The 23,408-nt window shown below is 41.0% G+C and overlaps 1 protein-coding gene and 1 long non-coding RNA gene across 2 annotated transcripts in view; one reads left to right on the top strand and one right to left on the bottom strand.

The window, feature by feature from the left end:
- The window catches only part of LOC144091395 (uncharacterized), a 155,507-nt gene that overhangs the window by 100,512 nt on the left and 31,587 nt on the right, over window positions 1–23,408 (bottom strand). The window lies entirely within an intron of this gene.
- ctif (CBP80/20-dependent translation initiation factor) overlaps window positions 7,293–23,408 on the top strand; it is a 45,169-nt gene continuing 29,053 nt past the window's right edge. The window contains exons 1-12 of the mRNA XM_077622327.1: window positions 7,293–7,439; window positions 7,523–7,757; window positions 8,196–8,267; window positions 8,374–8,496; window positions 8,593–8,666; window positions 8,831–8,935; window positions 9,047–9,125; window positions 15,299–15,375; window positions 16,622–16,696; window positions 18,432–18,939; window positions 19,967–20,260; window positions 21,645–21,800. Of these exons, the coding sequence (XP_077478453.1) occupies window positions 7,378–7,439; window positions 7,523–7,757; window positions 8,196–8,267; window positions 8,374–8,496; window positions 8,593–8,666; window positions 8,831–8,935; window positions 9,047–9,125; window positions 15,299–15,375; window positions 16,622–16,696; window positions 18,432–18,939; window positions 19,967–20,260; window positions 21,645–21,800 (1,860 nt within the window). The 5' untranslated portion in view covers window positions 7,293–7,377. The remainder of the gene's footprint in view (window positions 7,440–7,522; window positions 7,758–8,195; window positions 8,268–8,373; window positions 8,497–8,592; window positions 8,667–8,830; window positions 8,936–9,046; window positions 9,126–15,298; window positions 15,376–16,621; window positions 16,697–18,431; window positions 18,940–19,966; window positions 20,261–21,644; window positions 21,801–23,408) is intronic.

The following is a 23,408-nucleotide window of genomic DNA, read 5'->3' as shown; positions in this document are numbered from 1 at the left end:
TACAAAATGATTTTTGAACTAAAAACAGAAAAAATGATTTAAAAATTACTATTATTGATTTAAAAGGGGGAACATCAGGAAATTTAATATACATCTATACTCTTCATTTTAATTTGATCCTAAAACAGAAAGTCGGCACTCATGATTTACTTTCTCGGGCCACACAAAATGATGTGGCGGGCCAGATTTGGCCCCCGGGCCGCCACTTTGACACATGTGAGTTCCAAAATGTGAATCAACATTTTGTCATCTCATGGACCTATGCCTGTTTGTGCGCCTGCGCATCAGGTGGTGTTTACTAGCATTTGTCTTTTGGCCTGGAGGGAGCCTGAACCTAGTGCGGTGGCAGCCATCACACACAAGCTTTAATTGGCCTTCTCACGCGGCATGAGCTTCATTACCAGCACACCTTCCAAACGCCCGTGCACACCTCCCTCACGTACACCCACCATTTGCAATGTGTAATAGGGAGTTGATGACACAAATGTTAGCTGATTCACTTTTGAGCGTGTCGATGCTGGATATGGAGATCGTACACTTAACCTGACACTCCTATTTTAATGAGTTTAATGTAAATCTGACACTAACTTTTGGAATGAATTCAAATGTTGCCTTGGATGACTATCAATGGCAGCCACAGAGTTGAGATTAAACTCTGAAAAAGGAAGCACCTGTTGATTCGCATTTAAACCTACAAATACAGATTAGACATTATTTTGCCTAATACATTTGAAATGCAATTTTCTGTAGTTTTTTGGGGGGCATGTTGCAGACATTCCGAAACTAGTGAGTTTTGTCTCAAATAACGGCTGATTGTCCAATGCCAAAGTGCAAATATGCTGGGGATCACTTTACAACCTTTTCTTTGTCAAGCATTGAAGGTCATGAGTATACCTCTCCCATCCTGTATCCTTGCTCCCGTCCTCCCTTCCTGTAGTCCTCCCCACACCTGATTTCATTTTCACCCCCACCCCAAGAGCCTCAACTCCCTCACGCATCCGCCATCACAACCCTCCTCCCTTCCACCGCCCCTCCCGATTGCGTGTTTGCCGGTTGAACTTCCCTCTGTGTTCCATCTGCCCCTTTGCCACCTCTCCCACTGCCTTGCCACGGACCCACCTACTCAACGGGTGCTCAGCGTGCGTACACATAACGAAGCCATCTCTGCCGGGCTGCAATTGCTCGCTCGGCGAGATGGCAGTCGCTGGTTGTCAAGCGCTTTGGACCAAACTTCATATTAGGAAAGCCTTGTCTATGTGGTTGGCTTTAACAAATTATGTGGTGTCGCCCAGATTTAAGAGGGCTTCATAATGTTGCATCAATTGTTCTCTAATACTATCTTACGGCATTGTTTTTCACTTGCTAAAACATACTTGGCATGGTAACAGGATTTCTCTAACAAACTTTTGGTTGAGAGATGACATGTCACTCACGACTAAGTATTTCATCTAGTCTGGTTTTGTGACTTCTATTAGACTAAGACTGCGACGGGGGTTCCATAATATTGGGTGCGTGCTATTTTTAAACTTCCAGATATGAATGTTATGTGGATTTTGTTCCAGAAGTGCAACTTCTAGCTGAATTCAGTAGATGTGGTGGCTCCATATTATTTTGCTTATTGAGACTTTATCGACAAAGCAGCACCTGACTATTCATGGGAAGAGTCTCTTGAATTTATACGTGAGGTTCCTTGTGCAACATCTAAGATGAGTTTTACCAGGACTAAGTAGACCCAGTAGTATCACAACCTGAACTTGCCTGTGGTCGCTTTCATGTGCGGGTCCATAAGGATGGGATCAACACATCCTTGCTGTTTCTCCCCATTTTCCCATTATATTCGAGTTTGTTTTTGTTTTTTGGTGGTGGTTCTCTACAACACGCATTTGTCTAGCTTTCAAAGAATGTGCCTCATTTTTGTCGTTTGTACATGGCTCTCCAAATCCCAACTTGACATGGTGCACTTGGTTTTTGTTCCATCCTTTGCCTTTTACAGTCTTTTCACATTTCAATGCGTGTGGGGATTGCATCAAAATAACCTTCAAATTATGTAACATTATATAGTCCCAAATTTAAGTAGGTGGGAATCTTCAAAGCTTGATTTGAAGCCGCTCTTGTCGTGCCACGTGTTTTATAATGGAGTTGACACCCACTGAAGTATGCTCTATTGTATTATATGGAGAGCATTCGGTGCTATCTCTCAGTTTATGATTTGTGTGCTGCCCCCACCTACTGGCTGCAAATCTAACATTGTGTTTGTTACTCAACAAAATGGCTGTGAGCCATTTGTCTGTGGTCTCTTCCCACACAGACGCGCCAAACCGAAATGCTGCAACACAAAGTCTAATGAACAACTATAACTATCTTGCAGATATGTTCAATTTTGTGCAAACACTCACACAATCCAAGCAGAGAATCTGTGATTTGAGATGGATGTGATACAAAGGGCATGCAGGCCCAACTCCTTGGCATGTTTGTCATGTCTTTTATATCACATGGATCTGCATAACCGTTCACTATCTCAAAATTCAATACAATTTCAACTCTTTGGCATTCGAGTTGGGTTTGATTCTTGAAGTCCTGCTGGGATTTAACTTGATTTGGATCTAATTTGGATTCATTTTTGAACATTTTACACTGTGAGTTGATTCATTTTATGTTTATTTCAATGATCCAATGGGGTTTAATAGAAGGTAAATATTGAACAAATATGAGGAATTTTGACTGTTTATTTTGTTTGGGTGAACATATTAGTCGTATTAGGTCATTTTACAATTAAGTGGTCCCTTAACTGCTGCTCAATATCAAATTGAATTCTAACGATTTGCTTAATCAATATTGAATTATAAAAAAAAGAATATTTGTAATTATTATTTTTTTTGTAAAGGTACTCTACTGTGGCATGCAGTATTTTAGTAGTTTGGAATATTTTTCCAATTTCCCTTCCTAGCCACTTCTTTAGTTACAAATGTTTTTTTTTTAAATATTCCTGGCATAGGTTGAAATTATGTATCCTCATTGGTTACCACTGACCGTGCTTGACATCCAATTTATTTTGACTGTGATATGCTGGATTGGACGTCCACCGCCGTCAATGGCACTGAAAGATGCATTCAAAGCCAGTTCACCCATATTAAAGTATAATTGGAGGACATTGACATCCTATCATTTTCAATGGCGGGCAATCATTACTTTTTTGTGCCTCTATGAGTTAAATAACAAATAAATTAATTACCATTCAAATGTATAGTACACTGCTAATTACTGGATCCTTAACAGCGACCATCCCCTGACTATAGATTGGACGTCTTTCACGGTTTTGGAAGTCCAATCACTGGAAATAACAGTCTATGAGTTGTTACACTGTCATCTGACTACATTTCCCCTGATGCACCTTCTCTTATGCACGTGTCAACGCTGCCAGCAAACCGGACTAGACGTCACATTCCTGCATTCCTTTTCTCCCGTCCGGTGTTTCTACGTTGGCGTTTTCTCCATATCGCTCCCATTTATACATTTCCTTTTCCCCCCTAGGAAAAAATACTCATGAAAAGGCGAGATTGATACGAGAAGGGGGTGAACCCGGGTTCCAGAGACTCCTTCTCAATTCGGGTAAGCGTTAATCTTATTAGAAACCTGGGTGTATGTATATGTGTTGTTTCCAGTGTGAAAGATCAGTCATAACAGCAAGGTTTGTTTCTTAACTGTCATTTCCTTGGAGTCTTTTCATAATACAACGCGATCCGTCTGTTTAATAATGTGATTTTTAAACCCAGGATGCGTGCGCTTGTTGTCTTGCGGTTGTTAGCATTAGCCGGCCGGTTTGCCGCAAAGTTGGCTGCATTGTTGAGTTCCGCGCGTGGTTTGATTCACTTGATTGTGACTTTTAGCTCCCTGCGGTTATTTGTGTGTGGGAACAGACATCACCCGTAAGATCAGAATGATTTAAATGGTCAAAATGTGGTGTAGAATGGTAAAAATCGTGGCTAACAGATGTAGCTGCTCAGTCAATATGGGCGTGGTTAGGGTAGTGTGGAGATACAATGAGGCTGAGGGGCATTGTTTTGGTTTTCCATTGTGTTTTTAATGTCATTGATTAATTCATTGATCTGTGCTCTCAATCCCTCAATTAATACGGCAAATGTACCTCATCTGCCTAAAATATACCTACAGTAATAATGACTTCTCATGATTGCGACATTCCTTGGATTCTTTAAAAAATGATAATAACAGGAATGGTACATTTACTAGACCCTCAGCTTCCAATGAAAAGCTGCTGTTATACACCACTGGTCATGTGTCATAAGTAAACAACTGCATGTGGGAACTTTTCAGATCAGAATCGGGCCTCTTTCTAAAAAATGTGGACAGAAATCTTTGCCTTCACAGCACTGTTAACTCCGACTAAGCCAATGTAACCGTCAAATCACACATTTCACAAATATTTTACTTATTATCAATCAATATCACGATTCACTACAGGGACTTTGTCCAATCTAAGTTGACTGGGGTGGGCTGGTAGTGAATTGGTCACTCATGAGGGCATTACAAAATGGAATCAGTAAGTCCGTATTTAGTAACTCTATAGTATAACCTTTTCAACTCAATTGATTTTTTTTTTGCAAGTTGAAATAAAAATGAACGTGTTAGATAACATTGCACAAAGATTGACGACCACTTAGCACTGGGATAAATTGGAATCAATATCCACTGTCATTACATAGCGAGTATTATTGCACAGTATAACTTAATTAATAACTAGATGCTTATACAAAATCCCTTTTTGGTTGTGTGTGTATGCATAAAACACAATTTCTATAATAGCTGAATAATATAAAACAGGGATGCAATATGGGTGTTGAGTATCTCAATATTACTTTGATCCATAAGGCAATTTTTTATATGTTGGATAACTTAGTTGTACACTTTGTTTTAGGGTTACAATTTCGCCAATGTGTTTTCATTGCCTTGTATGAGGGCAAAGAATCCTTTGGCTTAAGTGATTCCACTGTAGTTACATTTCAATAAACGCTCTGTCAGCTAGTGAGGCTGCGGCCTGGATTGAGGCTGCTGCCAAATGATCAATTGAATCCGTTGGCCTCTGTTCTGGAGGTCAAAGAGTGACTAGCAATGTGACAATTTTGATTCTTTACACTTTGTACTTCACTGACTTATTGGTAAAGGTAAAAGATTGAGCAGATGATCCTAAATACAGGTTTCCCCTGCATGACTGTGATCCACGTATTCACCCGGAACCTAGCCCCCCCTTAAAAACTTACTTATTTGCTGTTAATGTTTAGTCCTAGCCCTGTCTGTCAAGCAGGGATTTAGTGCCATCTTGTGGATTCTTGGAGTGGAAGAACTACATTGGACCTGCTAATTGGAGGGAAAGGAGCATCATTTTGTCAGACATATTCCTGTCTGATATTAAATTTAAATATCTCTATATCATGGCATCCATAGAATGATGCTATAAAATTTGGGAAATTGTCCCCATTTGGGCCAGGTCTGAAGCACTTCTTGAATTAGCACTCCAGAATATCTTTACAGATATAATGTTACCTCATTAACGACAAACTCAAGTATACCTTAATTTCGGGAGCCAAATGTGAAATGGGGAGGGCCTACACTTAATTCTACTCCCTTAACATGGCCTCCCTCTCATTGTTGCGGCCTTATTGTAAAAAGGCTTTTGTCTGCACCAACTAACTGTGTTATCATTATGTGCTCAGACCGCAATCACTGCACGTTGATAAAGAATAAACTTAACCACTTTAGGAAACACTATTTTACTGCTCATCTTTTGATTGTAAGTGTGCTTTAAATTGCAGACCAAACACTGTCATCGTGTGTTAAGAGTTGTACAGCACTGCTCTCCCAGTAGGTCACCATTGTGCCAGGAAGCGACAATGGGACTATTGTGTACACAAACAGTGAATGCAAGCATCCACATACAAAAACACCTCAGACACCCTTTTACAGTCACGTAGTGTAGAATATGCAGGCTAAAGAGGTAAAGAACCTCAATTTTTACTGCCCTATTATTCTTCTCCAATGATTACTTTTGAGTCCTCTGACTTTATTCTTTATTAATCAACTGCTGTGTTTTTACTACCCAAATAACTGCCTCTAGAGTGTCATTCTAGTTCTAATACATGGCATATCCATCAATTAAATTAAACAAGGAATCGACTTTCAGGCATTATTTGTTAACTCAAGTCAGTTGTAGATTGATAAACTGCGACAGCCCTCAACAGGGCGCTGCTCTCAGAAATAGAAAAAGCCAAATTCGGTGTAAACCCGCTGTGTAAGATTGTTAAGACAGCAAGTCTGTAGTAGACCAGATTAGATGTATTAGCCTCTTTTCGCTGTATGGGGTTGGAACCCTGACTTGCATTCCGACTGCTTTAGCTGCAGGCTTATACTTCTTTATGTCTGTTTGTTGCGTAACGGCATGTGTTTAAAGGATACCACACAAGTCTGTCAGAGTTGTTTTGCCGTGCAGTTCTTAAAGAAAACCACACAGTTTGTGGTCAATATAGAAGATCTGAATTAATGGAAGGATCGATTTTATTCGGCTGTTTGTCTTATGGCATTTACTGAAGTCTAAATTTCAAGGACATTTCACTAATATCAATAAAATAAATATTAAGGCTATGATAAAGTAATGAGTAGGAGAATCATTGAGCATTCTTATATAAAGTAGTATGTGTTAAAATGGTCACTTGCTGGCATAATAATGCTGAGGTCTGATTTAGCAATTTACTTTTTAATGTATTTTGACTGGTGTTTTTTTAAATCTAAATTTTTCTGATAAACTACTAACCAGGTCAAGAGGCTGCATACCTAAAAAACTATACACATCATAAAATAATTAAATACTAAATTGTGGTGCACTGCATAGAAGTTCCACTGCGGTTCACATTCTGGTGAACTGTAATGTGGGTATATTTTCATAAATCCTGTCCTGAGATTGGTATTTCCTACTGACTGAATAAATACTCAGTTTTCAGAGGAATCAATGCCACTATGCCACCTTTTAAACAATTGGTCCTTGCCGCTACGGACTTAAAAACCAGACACATGGTGATGGTGCTTCAAAGAATCACCAGGCCTCGATAATAGCGCGTTCCTTGCGCTGCATGGGATAAATCCTCTTTGCATGGCCGCTGATCAAAGCTGTGATGTAAAGGAGATTAGCGACGAGGGCCAGGGGCCAGGTGATTGCAACTTCTCAGACAGGAGGGTAAATGAAGCAGCGGGGAAAAGGAGGTGGGGAAAAAAAAGGAGAGCAGTGATGTAGACGTTAGTGGAAGTGTTCATGACTGCATTGGTGGCCGTAGTTTGAAGATAAGACGCTTCCTGGACTGTTTTGAAAAGATGGTGCATGTCTGGATGCTTGTTGATAGCAGTGATGTGATGCTTTGTTTTCAGATCCTGAGGTGAGAGCTTAGATGTTGTAAAAATGTGTTAATATGGTATCCTGAGGAATCTAACTCTGCTTTCACAATCTTTCCCTGGTTAGGTCACTTTCCTCCCCCATTTCCCCTCTTCACTGCCCACCTACCGCCACCTCAGTTGCCATGGAGAGTTCATCGGTGGCGTCGGCATCGTCCGAGGCGGGCAGCACGCGCTCGCAGGAGATCGAAGAGCTGGAACGCTTCATCGACAGCTATGTGCTGGAGTACCAGGTGCAAGGCCTGCTGGGAGACAAGGGTGATGCAGACTTGGATTTGGATGATGGTGGGAAATTGTCACAGGTTAGCAATTTTCTTTTCATGTTTGAATAGCATGGACATATTGAGAAAATTGGATTTTTTAGACCAGCAGCAGGGCAAGGCAAAAAAAATGTAGTGTATATTTTTAATAATGAAAGTATTGAGTGAGGAATAAAAAATATTTTTATTTTCCAATCTGTGGTTCGACACTATCCCTCTATCCTCTGGTCTGAAGTAAAGCTCAGGTGCTGCCCACAATACTAATTGAGTGGAGATATATATTTTTTTACATTCACATTTTGGCCAGATTTGAAAGCATCAATTAGCATAGTGGTTAATAATTAAAATTCCTGATGTGTTGATTGGTATAATTTGTTTATGCAGAAACATATGGTGTTGTTGCTGTGTATAAAGTACACATAGGGTCTATCACATAAGTCCAATACTAAGTCCATCCCCTTGTTTGTTTCTCATTTCTAGTGGACGAACGATTGCAATGACTACAAAGAAGGCAGCTGGGCTTCATCACAGGGGAGAAGTTCCACTAAGCCGGTATGTATGCGTGTTCTAAAGGAGTTGAGTTGGGCCCTTCCAGGATGGAAAGACAATTCTTATTATAATATTTATTATTATATAATATTTTTCACGCTGTGCACAGGATGAGTGGGAGCACAGCAGTAATGGCAGCTCAGGTTCCAGGCCTAGCTCAGGGTCCAGACCAGGTTCTGGCTCTCGATCTGGCAGCAGAGGTCGAAACAACCAGTTTAAAAGCTCCACTAAGGTGCTAGTTCTACTCTGTGCTTTTAAATGGTGTAATGTCAAATTCTGATTTTGTTTGTTATGATAATGTTTTTCCTTTGTGCCGTTTGTCTTGTAGAATGGAAATAGAGAGGTCTCCCTGGATATCCTAGGGACAGACATATGGGCTGCAAACACAATGGACTCACGTGGGTGAGTGTTTTGTTCATCAACTTTTTTTCTGCAGCATATCACATCCAATTCATATGAATGACATTTTTGGGATTATTATTATTGTCAAATTTAAATCTACTGTTTTGAGGAGCTGTGATCATTATATTTTTTAAATGATTTTCTGTTGGTCTCTGGGGGTTCAGGGGTACAGGTTGGGATGTGCAGCCGGAGAAATTAGACTTCAGCCACTTTCACAGGAAACACACAAGAGCAGCGCCAAAGCATCTGCCTCACATCGATAGAGAAGGGTATGATCTACCATTTTGTGTGCAAAATTTGATATTGCATGTTGGTAATATTACTTATGATCATTTATGCCATGTTGCCTGATGATGTCAATCATTTTCCACCCATTTTAGGATGAGCAAAAACATGTTTGAGGAAGATGATGGCATCGACTTAAATGACATAGAGAGGTTTCTCCCTCACCTGTGCACTGTAAGTCTCTTTATTTTTTGTTAAAACAAATACATACACTTGTTTTATAGGTCTAGCCATGCCACAGGGTGAACACTTTACAAGTAGGAAACATTGATTGATTGTATTTCTTGTAAACATTGGACTATGGTTGGTAACTGGCAAAAAAGAGCAAGCCTTCGAGTGAAGAGGGGATGACTATAAATTATATTCTGCTGACACTTAGTGGTTCATCGCTGAACTGTACATTGCTCTAAAATTCAACACTGCCTCCTGGTGGTTCTGTTAATGTGCAAAATTAGCTGAAGTAAATTTGACATAGGGCTTTATTAATAAGGCCATCAAGTGGTGCTTTTACAGTAGTTTTAGAGCTCACCGGTGGGATGTAAATAGCCAGTTATTAAATTATGCAACGACTTTACCTTGAGCAATTTGAATCCGCCTCCCAACTATTGAGGTACCAACGCTGGCAACTGTCCAAGGTACTGAATTAGAGGCTTAGCAGGAACATTTTTTTTCAGAATGCTATTAGTTTTGAAAGAGGTCATCGAGAGTTGGAGTTGGCTTGATCACAACTCATGACGAGTTTAAAAGTGTGTTTCACTCGAAACATTATGTACTGTGCGGAGTTGTGGTCTGTACTTTATCAAGCCATTTGAGAACATTTATAGTTTTCTGGCTTCGGAATTTGAGAGTTATCCTGCCAGAATGTTGCATTTACACAAGGTTTAAAAGCAAAAAAAAGAGAAACTTAGAATTCAGCGGTTGTCTTATTTTATAGATGTCTTGTTTTTTCCTAGAGAATGCATATTGTCCACGCTTTGTTGTACATAATACAGTATATTTCTAAAGCCGGATTTTCCTGAATGCAGTGTCATCATGTGAACCTAATGTGTGTAACTGATTTTGCAGATGGTGACCACTTACTTCTATAATCAGAACCTTTGCATAGTGTTTTTGAAAGGTGATTTGTGTTTAACTGGGGTGTCAGGAGGCGGCCTCGGTTCAATAATATCACCCACTCTTCCTTCCCGTTTGTCAGAGGCGGAACATCGACCCCCCCAACCTTGCTCTTTCCCTTCCTATCTCAGCCTCAGCCTTTGGGTCAGTGATGCATTAGTGTGGCATTTAAAGGCTGTCCCAATCGCACTGTTAAGGATGCCTGCCTCATTGTATAGATCACGAGCCAAGAATGTTATTTCCAGTTATTGAAAGATGGGGGTTAACCTCACGTTTGCCAAGAATTGGGTGTGCCGACATATGGCCCTGGCTCTCGCAATCTTCTCTTTACTGGCATAAATGGATAATATCAAATAACAATGTTCGCATTTATACAAATACTGTCTTAATAAAAGCAGTCCAAAGACTTAATGCAGCATTCTTCGTTGGTGGAGGCAACAAGTCAATAGATATTGATCTTCGATAGTGGAAAGACATTTTTATGTAGCCTTGCCATACAGTAGCAAAATGTCGGTTATCAAAGGAAACCAAAAGTAAGGATTTATTTCCTTTTCCATGACGTTTGGGTTTGAATTGTTTGATGTGTAGGTAGTGGCCTAATAGAAAAATCCCTTCCTGGGCCAGAATCGCATGGAAAAACAAAGCCACGCCAAAGAAAACATTTCTAAATGACTGGACAGACTGCTGCACTTTTTTCAAGTGTGTCAAGGAATGAGCCGTGTTTTTGTACGGCCCTGTCAGAGTGACGATTACAATGTTGTAAAAGAATGAAAGGGAAGGTTAGGTGAGAGCAGTCATTGAGGACATATCCGCTCGCTGGCCCAGGAACAAAGAGGCTGCCCGGAGCTGAAATGCCTCGCAGACTGCCTGGCCCCTGTGCCTGGACGCGTACGTGCAGTCCAGCAGGGCTTGGGAAGTGGACCTAGGGAGGGGGTGTCGGGGCTGGACTCTTTGTGGCAGTGCATCTGCTAGCTGTCAATGGCATTCCACTGGTAGATTTAACCTCATATCATCTCTTTCATGCCCCAAACCAATCTGACTTCATCTGCCATCGCGCTCGATATTTGACGTCTCCTCCTTCTCCGCAAATCTCGTCGTTCCTCCCTCCGCTCCACTTGATGTCCTTTTGCGGTTCCCCACATCCTTCAAATGTTGGTGGGCAGCTTAAAAACATCCAGGGAGGTGCAAGGGGGGGTCATGGTGACCGGTAACCCCCCCACCCTGTGGGCTTTTCCTGCTATTGTTCCTGCTCTTGATCCTGCACTATGTTAAATATGCGCTGGTCACTTCTGCATCACGACCCTGTGGTCTTTTCCCTGCTTAGACATCTCCAAGGCTTTGCATCTACTCACTTTCCTCGGAAAAGCTTGTATTTCCGAGTTCTGTCGATTTTTTTATTTTTTTATTATTTATTTATTTTATTCCTCCAAAATGCAACAAGTTATATGCACAATATGAAGGTGATAGTCATCTGACATTAAGCGTATTAACTACTTAGTTGTGTTTAATGAGCATCACCAATTTGTGTAATTTATCAATATTTTCCATGTAAGAACTCATTTTTCTGAACACATTGCATCTTTTAATTCTGGAGACTTTGCCTTTTGAAAAGACTTCAATTTATACTTTACTTTTCCCAACACCACAATTTTGTTTTAATTGTTATTTAATAATATTTTGTGTCCGTCTGTCAGGTTTGTTTGATTATGTGGTTTTGGAAAATGCATAGACTGCTCTTATTCCAAATTATTGTATTTGACCTCAAAATTTTGGGCCGGTTATGATAGTTAAACATTTTTTTTTTCATGCAATAGGTGCACTTCACCAAAATTGTTGCTCCTTGGGGTGTTTGGGTTCAAATCCCTCCTTTCTAAGACACTTTCTGAGTTGACATAAGACATTCTTAAACTAAAGTAGAGTAAACAAGCTTAGCTTTGATTCTTCTGAGATGAGCTCACTGTCATAACAATTTACCACAACACGCACATATGATAGACGTCTCACTGGGAGCATTGACAAGAACAGAGGGTTCACACATGATACCTACTGCTGTAGCATGGGGTGTCGGATGATTACATTTCTATAGGGTACTACAGTTCCCCACCCCTACCGACACTTTGATCCCACAATGGTTCCCATCTCCTTCTGCATCCAGACCACCAGCCGCTTTGAAGTAGCTGTCTATCTGTCCGCGCTCCACAGTGGCTTTGGCCTCAGATCACGCTTATTTAATGAGATCTGGATGTCAGGACCTCACATCTTTTCGCCTCCTTTCACCAATCACCAACCGTACCTGAGTGGGAAAGCTCCAAATCACCCCTTTCTCTACAACGCGTGAGCGTCATTTGCAGAGTTAGATCAAAAGAGCCCTTGAGTAGCGATCATCAAACTCCAAGTAAATCTGACACTACAGGGAATTCTATACTTCAGGGATTTTTTTTTTTTTACATGAAAATACTCCGCCTTGATGACAGGTATGTATCCACCTGACATGTGAGCTCTACTTTCCGCCGACTGCTACAGCGGTCGTCTGTCAGAATACAGGTTTTCCGATTAGGCTTGAAGGACCACTTTTCTAATGGTTTTTGATATTTAGATCATTAACAGCATTTCTCACATCATCCACGAAGGAGTCGATAAGGCGCTTTAGCTGGTCGTAGATTTCTGAAGGATATGAGGACTTATTGTGATCACGACTTTGGCAGCCAAGGTTAAATGAAGTTTATCCTTGTGGGTATTTTTTCCTCATGTAAAATGTGGTGCCCGCTTCAGATCTGATCAAGATCCTACCAAACCAGTTGTCAGCTTACCATGAGAAGGAAAAACACAAGGTTAATGCTTTAGTGCTTTTGACAACCATAGATGTGCAATCATGTGATTCTTTATCCTGCTAATAGACACGCAATCCATTTGTTCTGGAATGTTAATTCACTGCCAACCCTTCTATTTCGATATGTTAGACTCCTATCACCGTCAATGGCAGCCAAAAAAGTCAATTCGTTATTTTTTTTCTTTTAAGCGATGTGGGGGTGTTGGAGCCTATCCCAGCAAAACCTGAATTGGTTGCCAGTTCAAATTCACAAATTACTCATTATATTTTTTCCTTTTTTTCCAGTACGTTTTTCTGCTAAAAGTTTTTATTTATGTCATTTTTTTTACCTAATAGTATGGCTTAGCGGCAGATTAAAATCTTAAAGCTAACTCAGTAATTTGTCGACTTTCTTCAAGGAGGAAACAAGGAAACCCATATTCTATAAATACTTCAAAATTATACACTAGTATAACTTTTTTTAATCCTCCACCACCATTTAAAATCCTGAATCTGTCATCATATTGGAACATAATACTTGAGCGTTAGTTTTTTCATGCAGCTTTCTGCATGTGAATGGGATTTTATTGGATGCAATTCATTTCTAGATGGAATCAAGTATCATTCATCCTTATGAGAATGTGAGAAAAATGTACTTTTGAGTCCCTTCCTCCACCTTTTATAGGTTCATGGCTTTAAATTTACAATCACATGTTGTCATTTGCAAACTAACCCCCAATCCTCAGTGCGCTCAGCAACCTGTCCTTTAACGCCACTCTTGGGGCACTTTTATATTTATTGCTTTGGCCACATTCCCCAGCAACATAAATAAACAGAGTGTATGAGTGAAACAATGGAGAACTCCAAAATGGTGCCAGAACTTTTATTCTATTTGAAGGAATGAAATTGCACTGTGCATACCGACCGGTTGTTCTCCGTTTCTATTGGTATTCTTAGCTTCCTTGCTTTCCTTCCTTGTTCTGTACCACCTCTCACATGCGCAGCAGCGTTCATTCTAATGAAACCATCAACAATGGTAATGAGATCATGACCTTTCTTGGTACGCCTGGGATATTTCCATACAGCCGGGTTATAGCGAGGACGTTTGTTATCTAGCATACATTGTTTCCTTTGCGCTATGTGGCTATGCGACGTGCGTCGTCCCTGTGAGCATTGAGAAACTTTGATTTTTTTTGTTTGCAGGATTTCCGAGGCAAATGTTTTCTAAGAGATACATTTTTTACACACAGACGGAAATCTAATAGACAATGTATAAGTTAAAAGATGCATTGTCTGTACCGCTGATTCTCACACTGGTCATGAGGATGCTGGACTATAGCTAGGAGGTGGGGTACACTTCTAAATGGTTGTTTGTAAGGTGGAATATTTGTCTATAGTCGATCTTAATTAGATGGTTAATTACGTGGCGGATCTGCATCTCAGATGCACCTCCAAAGGCTAGAATGCGCTGAATCTGCACTCCGAATGACAATGATGATGCAGCAGCCATATTTGATCTCCTTGCTTTTGAGAGGTGCTGCCATAAAGTTGACAAGGTCAGAAAAGGCTATAAAATCCAGGGCTTAGAAATAGGTTGACGATCAGAGCACAGACCTTTTCGAATCCAATCCAACATTTCAAACAGAGGACAAGGATAGACGGGCGGTTTATTGAGTCTCTCCTTGGTCATATTGTTGTATCACCCACCATCCACTAAGTGAAAGGGGTCCGGTCAACGTTAGTGGTGATGCTTGGCATTATTGGCGCTATGTTTGCATGGAGATGCACCTGTTCAATCTTATTCTACAGTACAGGTGTCAAAGTGGCGGCCCGGGGGCCAAATCTGGCCCGCCACATCATTTTGTGTGGCCCGAGAAAGTAAATCATGAGTGCCGACTTTCTGTTTTAGGATCAAATTAAAATGAAGATTATAGATGTATAATATATTTCCTGATTTTCCCCCTTTTAAATCAATAATTTTATTTTTTTAATCATTTTTTCTGTGTTTTTAGTTCAAAAATCATTTCGTAAAATCTAAAAATATATAAAAATATTTTCTGTTTTCCACTATAATATGGAACATAATGATTAAAAGAGATTTTACTTTACTAAGAAAAAAAAGCTCAAATAAACATTGTTTTAGATCTATAAAAAATGGAATAGTTAGGGCTTTTGATCCAGTTCTTTTAATCCATTTATAAAAAAATAAAATCTAAATATTATATCTAAAATGGTCTGACACCCTTTTTCTACGGTTATAATTGTAAGTTGCTGCTAAAGGTAAAATGTCAAGTCTCGGTCACCATAAGAATGCAGTTTATAGTGCGTTGTTTCCAATTGTCTTGCATTTGTTGAAAGTTTCCACACAGTGATCTAATACACATTTCTTGTCTTGACAACAGCCTTTCTGATTTGTTCCTAACAGGTCTTCCCACCCCTTCCTAATGAGGCTGAGATTGCACACACCAAAAAGCTCTTCCGACGCAGGAGAAATGACCGACGGTAATGATGCGTGGAAGACCCACGTGCACGCATGCACACACACACACACATACACTTACACACTCTCATGGGAAGGTTTTAATGTAATGAAGTCAGATGTCAAACAGCCAATCCTTTGGCCTTAAAAGCTCGCGTCTGCCAAATGTCCACACAGGAATGCAGACTGCAGGAAAATAATGGAACAGGCATATTCAAGGTTTTTCAGCAATAAAAACTGCTTCCTTTTGATTCAGTCCTCCAGATTTGTGCTGGTACATCAGATTTTTTTTGTTTACACAGTGAAGGCTGATTTGCAACTTCATTGAAAGCAGCCTCTTCAGCGTAGACTACGGGGAGCCTGATTCTCTCGCTGCTTGCCCTGATGTCATTGGAAAATTGTTCTTTGGTTGCTAAGCAACCAGGAATGAAACTATTGGAGTAGTATTTTTGGTAGGAAAAATAATATTCAGCTGAGTGCCAAATGGACTTACAAAGTACAGCAAATAATTGGCACTGTTTGAGCTATTCTTTTTAATGGATTTCTGAATATGCCAGCACAATATTGGAGGAATTTTTTTTTTAGCTTTTGGTGCACCACCACTATCACAAAATGTGTTTTTATTTATTGCTTCAATATCTGGAATGCGCTCCATAAAAATTCCCACGTTGACTTTGTTAACAGTGACATGGGGGAAATGACAGCTTTCACACTTAGTTTGATGTTACGGGAATACTTTGATTGCATTTAATATTATTCATGTCTTGAATCATAAACAAATACTTTATGTTCATCTATCTCAAATTTGATTTCATTTTAATCTCAACAAAGATCCTCTTACATTGAGGCCGCACCCAAATTGCGACAAAGCATAGCAGTCAGTATAAAGCTGAGATCATGTTATTGACTATGTGCCAGCTGAACTCCACTCGTTCTCCCCTGCCTGGCCAAACCATTTCATTTGGGTCAATCAATGGTCCATGATTTTGCGTCTCCATATCTGTAGCACCAATCCTTATCGATCGCCAATAACCCTCAACCATATGCATATCATTCATCACTCCAGTAGCATCCTTAATTAGTAGTTCAACTCTTTGCATGTTGTTCAATGTTGTCAACCTGTACTTTTTTTCCCCTTTCGTGACTCCTTGCTTGCTTCTTCTTTAAAAACAATTCCTCCGTTTTTTTTTTCTGTGCATCCTACGTATTGCATTCCTCCATCGATCTTTTCACCTTCACTCTGGCACACCCATCCTCTCCTCCTTATAGAGTTCTAGAACACTGTGACCAGTTAACTATACATCTGCCCACTGGTCCTGGGGAGACACGGCACGTCTACGCCAGGTTAGTTTTGCAACAAGGGACACAACATAAAGCCAATTGCCAATCATTTTTAAAAAAACACGGCTAAAACCCAAAACTAGAAGTTTAATCAAGCGACATTTGTATCATCAGATCCTTGTGGGCAAACTTTATAGTGGAACAAACACACATTTGAGCGATATGTAGCATTACAGGGCTTCTCTCGCTACCAACTGAGCCTCAAGTGTCTCAAATATGCTGAAACTAACTTCCTAATTAGGTCATTTCTTCAGAGACAACCAAGTTTCCTTGTAGACATTAAAAGCCCATCGGTGGCCTCCATTGTTTCATTCTCTTAGCAAACTTCCCCGCCAGCGATGTGGCTGATGATGGTCGGCGCGAGCAAGGCTGGCGCCGAGCTCAGTCATCATTAAACATGATTAACATTTTATTACTGTCTTGTTTTCACCCCCTCGCCTCTGGCACTTTGGGGAAAGGTTTACGAGATGCGAGTCTCCACTAACAGCTGGCGTAAAGATCGAATTAATCACGAGTGCGGGCAAGATATTGTTTTGCTCGTCTCTCGCCACGTCTTCTCTGAGTAGTGCCTGGTTCCGTGATAGATTCTTATACTTGGGCATTTAATACTGCTTTGCTATTCCTGCCAGTCAGCATTAAAGTCTGATTAGGATTAATCACCGGTAAAACTAGCGAAAATGTTGGGGCCTTTGAAAGCGGCTTTGTAATCGTCATTTTCTTAAAAGAGGTGAAGAAAAGTGCGGCCGCCCTTCGCTCATCTTAACGAACATCCATCCGGGAAAGATGCTGAATATTTGAGGCAGTTATTTGTTCACCACCAGATGAACTGTCTCCCAACCTCCCCGGGAGAGTGGAGACGAGGTGCCAGAAAGGACGCTGGTTCAATGAACGCATACAAAGAGGCCTATAAATATAAGGCATTTGCATTTGATTAGGCTGTCGCCTTTATGGAGCAGAGAAATATTTAAAATTAACACACGATTCTTTGATGTGATATGAGAGTTCATCCCTTTACTTTCACCTCTTTACTTTTTAGGCTATTCATTACTTATTGCAGACTTTTTAGTGCAAAAGTGAGGGGCGATGGAGTTGCATTCATTTCGTCCTTAACCTAAATTTATACGTAATTTATCACAAACATGAACTCCAGGTTAATTATGAGCCATTGAGCCGTGATCATTTATGTTTAAATCACTGCCCAATTTCATTATACACCATTCATGACATTGAAACCACATATATCATCTTCTGAATGTCAGTTATTACTAAAAATATAGACCAGTAAGTATCACAGCAGTTTTCTGTTTAACTTTATAGAGAATCATCCCGGTCGACACTGAATATAATAGGTGAAATGATGAAAATGAAAGGAAAATATTAGAGCTGATTACATAATCTGCATTGTGTTATCGCCTCCAGTGGTGGTTTCATTGTAAAAGCCTTTTTTTTAAATCACCAGCTCACTTTAAATAAAATGGAGGTGGCGGGGCAACAGCACTGTGATAGTTGGCTGTTGTTTGCTAATGCCGCCTAATGGGCAAAGTGTGGTTAATCTCCTGAAACATATGTCATTGACAAGTGAAAACACCAGAGGAAGTACAGTCAGAGTGACGAGAAAACTCAAAACTCAATGTGCGTTCACATGGAAAGGAACGGTACTTAAGTGTTGGGGTACTGGAGTTCTAAGGCTGGTTTACTCTCACTGCTACTCACAACTGACCATTAACTCCCATTCCAGGAGACAGCAGCGGACTCAGGGTGGAGGAAAGAACCAGTCTCCATCACCGCAACACCAGTGGGATCGGCACTCACCTAGCCCAACAGAAACGGGAGACAACAGAAACAACAGTCGGTCGACTCGCCAACATCAAGGTGGACATGGGCAGCGCCAGGTCGGACCCCCGCACGGGTACAGCCAGAATCGACGCTGGCTCCACAATCAGAAGGGTCCAGGACAACAGAACCCGGCGGGCTGTGATAGAGGATTTCCTCCCCGAATAACCAAAGAGACAGAGAATGTAAACGTGACAAGTGACAAGCACACACGACAGATGGAGGAGCCTCGGGACTGCTGGAGTCTCGCTGACTCGACAAAGTCTGAGTCAGCGCTAGACAGCAAGCCCTCGTCAGATGTGACAGCGGGCAAAAAAAGCCCCAGCTCTTCAGTCCAGGCCCCGTCCAGGGAGCCCCAAATCAGCTTGCTGCAGTCGTCCAAAGAGAGGCTGCAGAGGAGACTGAAGGACAAGGTATTGGAAAGCTGCTTACTTTTTGTCCTTGGCGATTAAGCCAATCAAGATAGTTGTGTGTCCATGTGTGTGCTGGCTACTTTCATCTCTCATCACGACAATTAAGTCATTTATCCACGTTTCGATTTGACTCAAACTGTTGAATGCCTCCACTGTGTTCTATTATGCGTGATTGCGCATCGCCACCATTCATGAATGGCAATCTTAAATTATACTTTCAAGGAGCTTCTTTTTTACTCAATTTACCTGAAATCTTAAATGTTTTACTTCCAACCGAAATCATCGAAAAGTGGTTTTCCAAGGTTTTCGATTCAGTATTGTGCATAGCCCTTTCTGGGTGAAGTTTGCAATTAAATCAAGCCGCCTGTGGGGGTTTTCTCCGTATGCGGACGATGGGTCGCCGTCTCTTGGTCGCCGGTCTTTTGGTCGCGGTCTTTTGGTCGCGGTCTTTTGGTCGCGGTCTTTTGGTCGCGGTCTTTTGGTCGCCCCGACCGCAACAACGGGCGACCAAAAGACCGGTGACAAAACAAGGTAAAACAACTCGGTCTACGCATCAATAAAAGCCAACAATGGCCCTGAGCAGTTTCACTGAGCCGACATGTGAGTGTATAAGAGTTTGTATGTACATGCGTTGTCCCTTTAAGAAGCTACGTCAGTCAGGGTCTTAACAAGTTCTCCAACAAAAAACAATATAAGTCCGGGAAATTTTGAGCTTTTCTTTAGCCTAATAATTACCAGGGCATTAAATATGACTAAATAGTAATTCGCAGTTTGTATTTAGGGAATTTGAGCAACGATTTAAATGGTAATTATCACTTATTCCGGGCGACCAAAAGACCGGCGACCAATCGACCGTGTACCGTTTTCTCAGTGTTCTCCACTGTGTTTGTTGGTCCCAGTTGATTGTCTAGCAATCAGTTCAGGGTAGATTTTACAACTCTTGTGCAGCGTTTACTGACTCAAAGTTCTAAGGTTATGGTGGGAATGCTGGTAACTCAACCCTAAACTTAACCGTAATGTCTCCCAGGAGGAGGCACTAGCAGAAGAGACGAGCACACCCAACATGGACCACCTGGTGAGGTTGCTCAACAGCATGAGGAGCAACAGCAGCGGTGTGGAAGAGCAACTGGCCTGCTTCATGGAGGAGGCGCAGAGCTCAGCACGCTCTGAGGAAACCCTGACCCAAGTGGTGGGCACCATTTACGACAAGGCCGTGTCCGACCGAAGCTTCGCCGCCACTGCCGCCAAGTTGTGCGACAAAATGGCACTCTTCATGGTGGACGGAACCAAGTTCAGATCGCTTCTTCTTAATTTGTTGCAGGTAATCCATGGTTTCTTTTGCATAAATGTCCAGCTGCATTAAGAGAACATCCAGAATTTACCCATTTGTATCTAACAAAAATCATGGTTGAGTTTGAGAACAAAAAAGTTACAAAAATGAATCAAATGAAGTAAGTGAAGGGCAACATGGCATGGAGGGAGGTAGGATAACATTTGGACCTTTCAATGTCACACATAGACAGCGTTGACATGTTTGTCATGGTTGACCACCTCAGGACAATTTTCTGCCCTTGGTGAGTTGTATGGCTGACTGGAGCTGTGAGAGGGAAACCTCAGACAGGCTGGAAAGACTTGGAGTGGGTGTAAGTAGAGGTCTTGTATTAAGGCAGTAGCCCGTGGTGTTGTGGGTGAGGAGAGACGATTGCATTGGAGAAGCACAGAGATGATGAGGGTTGACAGAGGCCACTGTGGAAGTAACAACACAATTCGGAAATGTGCAGCTAAAAGACAAATGGGTAAAGGGCTTATATTTTGTCTTTTATTCTCAACGTCGCTCCTAGCCCCCCAGTCAAATTGGATTTCCAATAAACTATAGTCCCTTCTTTTTTAGGCTGGATTTTGGACAGTGTTTCAATAATTGGCACAAAAGGATAAAAGTTTTTCAGCAAAAAAAAATCAAAAGGGAAAATGCAAAATAGCTCAATACGTATAGCGGAAGAGTGAATTGCGAAGCACTGGACTTCATTTCCAATCTTCATTTCCCTTTCTGGTCTTCCTTGTTCCCCGTTTATTTCTGACATTTTGACATTTAGCTTCACAACATTGTAAATGTCAAACGTAGGTTCATAAATGGCTTCTAAATTATATTATTTCAAGACTCCTTCACAAGCGGAAATTATTGTGTGACCACTATGCTCGTTAGTAGGCAAGGTGTCGACTATCTTATGTCATCTAAGAGAGCTTGGCCTTTACCCCGCAACTTTGTTTGTTACCTCCGCTTAACTTGAAGGCTAACGATCAGTTATTAGAGGAAAATGTCACATGTCAAGATTCTGCGTGCAGAAAATCTCAAAAGTTTCATTTTAACCACTAATCAACAGTGTGTGCTCAAATGCTTCTAATGCATTTTAGCTCTGAGGCTTTAAGGTTCATTTGTACACCACCTACAGAAACTCTCATTGCAGATTTTAATGGCTATCACCCACGCTAATGAATGTAACATTCTTAATATTACAGAGTAAATAAATGTAGCCATCCGATCCAATGTCTTCTGAGAGCCACAAATGAAAATTTAAGGGTTGCAGTATCGTTTTGTTTTTGCACCTCCAGAAAAGCATCAAATAAATAGTTCCGTGTCCGCTGTATTATGGACACGCGGTGATAATGAATCGTAATTCATCCCCCCCTTCATTTTTGATTCACAGAAGGACTTTGCCCGCCGCGAGGAACTGCAGCGGTCAGATGTGGAGATGTGGTTGGGCTTCATCACCTTCCTGTGTGAGGTGTTTGGAATTATGAGGAGCAGTTCTGGGGAGCCCTTTCGGGTCTTGGTGTGTCCCATCTACACCTGCCTACGAGAGGTACGTGCTGCTATCCAAATGAGTTGTTATGCACCATATATCTCAAAAGTAAAGGGGATAGGGGTTATGAACAGAGCACTAATTAGTTTGTAAAGCACAAAAGAATATGTGGCCACGGGGCACTAGATGTCTGTTTGTAACGTACATTTTTCTTATTGTTTATTCATCATAATGTATCATCATGATTTATTGTGATGGTTTTCATACTGTGCTGCAGTTTGATACTGAATTATGCACAAACTGGGTCACGTTGAGGGTAAACAACCACAACTGTGTTGTAAATTGAATACATATGGTCGAGTACTTTACATTTGGTCAAAAGTGAGAAGCATATCAGATAGCATGGAACACTCATTTGTATTAATAGTCGATGTCTTCACTGTGTGATTTCCCATGTCACACAGTATAAACAGAGGAGCTCATTTCAGTAATACCAGTTGCAGAGGGTTCAATTGCTCCACAAAAAATCTCAAGCTCAATATTCCTCCTGAGCCAAACGATTTGCACGGGCACAAATTAGAAATCTGCACAAACAAATATATTTTTATTCATTTTTTCCTTTCCTGGGCTAAATAACGTTGCTCCTTTAGTTGTTTTGGTAAAAATCAATTCTCCTTATTGGCTGGGCTGTAAGTGTGAGCACTGGCTCACTTGCATGAGACGGGAAATGTCACTGCTAAACAAATTAGTGAACGTGGTCTAATCTTTGCATTAAAAAATGTACCATTTTAAGACAACCATCCGTATCTATTTTTCCACTAAAATGAAAGCACTTAAGCCCCACGCCAGTTGAGTTTCCTGTTTTCCACTCCGACCAAGTCTAGACGCGAGACACCGCAGTGGCTTTTTCATTAGTGGTGCAACCCGCGATGATACAATTTCTTCCAGGAAAGCGCACGACCCACAGTTTACGCTCGTCAGCAGGTTCGCATGTATTCTTCTTGGTATCAGTGCAAACCATTTATAGAGTCACCGCAGTACAACGACCGCTGTACACAACCGTTCACCGACCTATGAGGTATTGAAAGGAGGAAGCGGGGCGGGGGTTGGGGGGCTTGAAAAAGAGGTGAGAGGAAGGCTGCGGTCAGGTCGGCCTTTGCTGCGCAGGAAGTTAACTGGCAATGTGACACGTAAAAGCAGCTTTTTACATGCGGCGCCAGGTGCTATAGATTTTTTTTCGCATTCAGTTAATACTATAGAAAATAACAGAAATTAAAAATAATTAGCACATTATAATTAGAAAATAATAGTAAATACCAGTGGCGGTCCGTGCATTTTCTAGCAGCGCCTTCAGCGAATCAATCCAACCCTCAAAAACTATTTTATGGCTATAAAATCATTTTAAACTGTACACAATATCCATCCTCCTTTCTTCCTTCTTTTCTATCGCCATCAAAGCTAATGCTGAAAGTCGAGCCTGTCCTGTCGTATTTCTGGCATACGTTTTTATTCGATTTAGTGCTGAAAATGTTCGTTCCCGGTTGTTACAGATTTGCTTGCTTAGGAGTTGTCCGACCTTTCTTAATGATGTCCAGCTATTTTTTCTTGAAAAGTCCGATTTGAAAAAGGCTTTAAATCAACACAACGATATATTTGTTTGTGCAGCTC

Source organism: Stigmatopora argus, chromosome 16 (genome assembly GCF_051989625.1).
Source record: "Stigmatopora argus isolate UIUO_Sarg chromosome 16, RoL_Sarg_1.0, whole genome shotgun sequence".
Taxonomy (NCBI): domain Eukaryota; kingdom Metazoa; phylum Chordata; class Actinopteri; order Syngnathiformes; family Syngnathidae; genus Stigmatopora; species Stigmatopora argus.
The sequence above is the reverse complement of the archived record's forward strand: the minus strand, read 5'-3'. Positions and strand labels throughout refer to the sequence as shown.